Raw genomic sequence first — 5131 nt, 5'->3', positions numbered from 1 at the left:
ATATATATATATATATACAAACACACACACACAAATATTATAATACATTTGACAAAATATGTGTGTATATATTTGTAATGTAGCTATTTTTATTTGTCTCCTTCCCTCTCCCTCCACACCCTCACATATGTATTTCTTTAAAAAAGCTCAATAAACCAGGAGACACCATTTCTAATGAGTGAAAAGCTAAATAAAGATCCACTATATTTATGACACATCTCTTCTCCACCTCTAACCAGATATTAAAAGCACTTCTTTGTTAAGACTAAAGCAGAAAATAAAGTAAACAGTTTATCGTTTCTCAATAATAAAGATGTATAAAACAAATATTACATTAGTACCATACAATATATAACAATATATGTCAACTTGTACATACATACATACATTCATATGCACACATATATATATATATATATATATAGCATTGGATAGATAAGAAGCAACAATATTAAAATATTTTAAGCAAGCTATTTGCAAGATAATTTCTATTACATTGCATGGATTAGGATGATAATAATAATCGTCTTTATCATTAATTTTAATATAGTTTTTAAATATATATTTTTATCTTTTGTTTCTAACACAAGCATAGCTAAAAGCTGTTTTTGAAACATACAACAAAAGTCCTACAAACAAAAATATTTAATAAAAAAAAAAAGAATTATAATACAGAGATAAGTAAAGTAAAATAACATTTAAAAAATACGTATGTATTAAATAAAGAAATATAAATGTATAAAATTGAAATTTGTAGGCTTTGTCAATGGCAGAATAATCTTTGTCTAACTTGTGAAAGCAACTGAAGGAAGCTATACAACTAACTGGAAGGACTATCAATGTTACAGCTGTTCTGATTGGTTGATTCTGTTGTCTTTTTTTTTTGTTTTGTTTTCACATTTGTCGTACTTTCTAGTGGATATTTTTATTGTGTGATTGAAAACATAGATGTGAAAAAACATTTAAGTAGAGAACACTTACGAAAGGTTATCCAGCATTAAGATAGACTAAATGTTGGTGGTTACGAATACTTCCAAGACTGTCTATAACAAGACGTATTGCTTGGACAAGAAAATGCAACCAAACATTTGCAGAATTCTTTGACCTATGAAACAGTTGCCCAATACTTTGACCATTTAGTCATATCACCTCATTTGGTCCTGCATTTTCATCAACTTCAACAATCTATATACATACAGAATTGCCAAAATACACCAGATAAAAATGATCTCAGATGAAAAATCAGAGGTTCATATCGTGTTACAAGCACTGGATCTGTTCTTAAGCAAAGAATTTAGTTCTGAAACAATTTGTTAGCTTGTACGGCTGAAGTGTTCAGTTTCTTTGAGGAAATGCTACATGTGAAAAACAAATGTCCTCTCTGGGTGAGACTGGCCAGTCTCTTAACATTTTGGAAACTAGAAATAAGCACCTGATTATATCGATTCTTTTGATTCAGAAAAAGATCAGAAAATTTTTTCCTTAACCATTTAGGCATTCAGATTACTCTGTCAAATGTAAAGCTTATTTATTTCATTGTTTTGACTTAATCATGTATTATCTCATAGCTTTGAGATTTCAATGATGTGATTGTTTATTTTTAGAACGACATAATAGGGTATGTGCGAGAAGCCTGATCTGGCAGCATTGAATATAAAACAGGTAAGATATTTGGGTCGGATAAAGTTGGTTTAAATTCTGAAGGGTTCAGTAAATAACAATCTGTACAGTCATTGAAAGAATTATATTTTCTCAGTGCTAAGCATTTATGTAACCCTACGTAGACAAGATTGTGGTGCATAGGAAATTATCCTAAACAACTAGATTTTAAAAGAGTTTTATATTTATGAATTGATTTGAGAAGCTTGGGACTTACTCCAGAAGCATATAAGAAAACACTGACTAGGAGTTAAAATTAGAGCATTGGTGTATTACAAAATCAGAAGCTGTATATACAACTCAACAAATTGGCCTTGATAATATCCAATATGAACTTCATGTTTATAGCCATTACAACATCATTGTGTGATATAACATTGTTATATCATGAAGTTATATGATTTTTAAATATTTTAGTCAGGAGAAGTTAGTATATTTATGGCCTTTGCAGGCCTGAAGCTAGAAAGATTGTAGTCTATGTCTTTTAGAATTTGGCCAGATTGCTTTGTTTAGGTTGACTGAATTTTTTTTTTTATTGTTGGGGATGATGATCAGGAGGTAAAAATAAGTATCACTAAGTCAAATAAGAATTCCATTGACTATATTTTTTGAAAAGTTTGTAGATGAAATCTATGATATACTCTGGCTGCAGGAGTAGGAGCTTGTGCATGTTAAGAGCACACAGTGTCTATGTATTCTGTATATGTTTGCATATGTATGTTTTGTGCATATGTTTGCATGTGAGTGTGTCTACAGATTTATCACAAAAAAAACATTATGCATGATTAGCAAAGCTAAATAAGAACATGTTTGAGCTAAGCTAAGCATTCAATAAAGCATGGTACTTAAAGCCCCTTCCCTCTTTATGTATCAATAACAACATTTTTAATATTGTTTCATGTTCATTCCATCCTGCTTCCATGGATGGGATTAACAACTGTTTTCACAACTGAGATCCAGCTATTCTTTTCTACCATGAACTACTCATCTGTCTTGTAGCTTGAGGTTTCTTTCTTTTTCTCTTTCCCTCTTGTTCACTCAAACACACTGGAACAAATTAAATTAGTTTTTTCCCACCATGGGCACAAAACAATGATTGCAGAAAGTAAGTTTTGAACTATTGGCTATTACATCACTTAGTTAAGCACTTAAAAAAAAAAAAAAAAATCTGTCCAAAACTGATAACTAGGTTCCCAATGGCAATTGTATCTTCTAGATTGTCCAAATTCAACTTAACAGGCAAGCCAGCAGCAAAAGTGGATTGATGCCTGGCAAAAATATGGATTGTAGCAACTTAGCAAACCTTTCAGATTTTCATCAACACCAGCCTCTGACTGAGGAATACCATCAAAGTCTTGGGTGGTATCATAGTATTCAACAGCTCCATCCTCATCATTAGCATAACCGCCATCATAAGTAGCATCACTGCCATCATAAGTAGCATAACCGATATCATAATTAGCTAAGCCACTATCATATGTAGCACTGCTAACGTCATAATTAGCATCGCCACTATAGTAAGTAGCATCACCAACATCATCAGTAGCATCACCAACATCATCAGTAGCATCGCCAACATCATCAGTAGCATCGCCAATATCATCAGTAGCATCGCCAACATCATCAGTAGCATCACCACCATCATAAGTAGCACCATCGCCACCATAGTCTATACCAGCACCACCATCATAACTAGCAGCGCCGACATCGTAATCACCATCATCAAGCGACTTGGAGAGAGACTCCGCAAAACTGTGAATTTCTGGAATTATGTTGGTATACATTATATATATATATATATGTATGTATATTTTCAGAAAAAATATGTTGATGCTTTTTATATTTCGTTGAAATGATGAAGGGTATTTATGTTGTATATAAATGAAAGTATGTCTGCATGCATGTGTATATGTATATCCATCATATATATGTGTGTGTGTGTGTTTTGCCGCTTGTATATTTCAATTAACATTTCATAGGTTATCATCATTTAATGTCCGTTGTCCATGCTGGCATGGGTTGGACAGTTTGACCAGGGCTGGTAAGCTGCAAGGCTGCAGCAGACTCCAGTCTGATTTGGCATGGTTTTCCACAGCTAGAATCCCTTCCTAATGCCAACCACTCTGAGAGTGTAACAAGTGGTATTATGTGCCACTGGCACAGGTGCCATTTGCATGACACCAGTATCTGCCATGACTGTGATTTGGCTCAACTTGATGGGTCTTCTCAAGCATGACACACATACAATTTTGAAGTGTGTGTGTTTGTGTGTGTATATGTTTCAAAGTGTATATATGTATAGAACTGATATGGTAACAAAAACAAAAACAAACAAACAAACAAAAAACAAAAACACCCCACCTAAAAAAACAAACAAAAACAGAATAAAAAAAAGAAACACCTCCCTAAAGAACAAACTAAAATAAAACTAAGAAAAAAAAACAACAAATATCAATAAAATTAAATTGACTAGTTCAAATCACCTTCTGTCTTGCTCTGTGATTCTTCAGTGGACATCTGTTGTGGCAAATCTGTGTGTTCTGAAAGACAAAACAGTCCTTGGTTCAAGTACAGACTGGTCTACCACAAGTTTCTGAACTCCCTTCCATCGTCACCTCATGACCATTGGTCAATAAGCAAAGTGCAATAGTTGATTACATATAAGTACACACACACACACACACACACACACACACACACACACACATGTATTATACATACACACACACATAAAATACATTCATTTATTCTATTACTAATTTCAGTCACTGGACTGCTGCCATTCTGGAGCACCACTTTCAAGAGTTTTAGTTGATCACATCGATTCCCAGTGTACTGATATCAGTCTGGCATTTATTTTATTGATCTCTATTTGTCAAACAGTTAAGTTAGCTTCTTATAAAGGAATATAATACTTTGGTACACACACACACACACACAAACATGCATATATACAATTTTTGTTTACTGAAATTCTATTTGTAAAGTATTGGTCAACTAGAAAGAATGCAGCAGAAGATACTGTCTCCACATGTTGCACAGTAGGACTGAGCCTAGAACCTCATAGTTGTGAAATGAACTTCTTAACCACATGGCCATACTCATGTAGAGACAGATGAAGGCAAAATGGCTGAGAGATACTGGATTAGCAAATCATAAGTTCAAATATTTACCTTGCAAATGGACTTTGGGGATTTTAGTTGAATAATTCACTCTCCAGTACATCGATACTGTACAGATTACTATTTATCAAATGGCTAAGTCCACCTAAAGTCATGTAGCAAGGGTGCAGCAAAGTGGAATCAAGCTTGGACATGTGCTTCTGACCCAAATGCTTTAAACCAAAAAGCTCTTTTATATATATATATATATATATATATATATATATATATATTTATTTATTTATATTAAGGGCATTACTATACATAGATGCCTCATGCTATGAGGAACTCTTAAAGTAAAAACTAACATA

General features: G+C 33.1%; 1 protein-coding gene across 44 annotated transcripts in view; it reads right to left on the bottom strand.

The window, feature by feature from the left end:
• LOC106871604 (titin) overlaps positions 1-5131 on the bottom strand; it is a 454558-nt gene that overhangs the window by 6472 nt on the left and 442955 nt on the right. For all 44 annotated transcript variants that reach the window (XM_052967415.1, XM_052967425.1, XM_052967440.1 and 41 more), the window contains one exon: positions 4143-4199. In XM_052967415.1, the coding sequence (XP_052823375.1) occupies positions 4143-4199 (57 nt within the window). The remainder of the gene's footprint in view (positions 1-4142; positions 4200-5131) is intronic.

The sequence above is a fragment of the Octopus bimaculoides genome, chromosome 4, assembly GCF_001194135.2.
Source record: "Octopus bimaculoides isolate UCB-OBI-ISO-001 chromosome 4, ASM119413v2, whole genome shotgun sequence".
Classification (NCBI taxonomy): Eukaryota; Metazoa; Mollusca; class Cephalopoda; order Octopoda; family Octopodidae; genus Octopus; species Octopus bimaculoides.
This window is presented reverse-complemented; position numbering and strand designations above follow the sequence as displayed.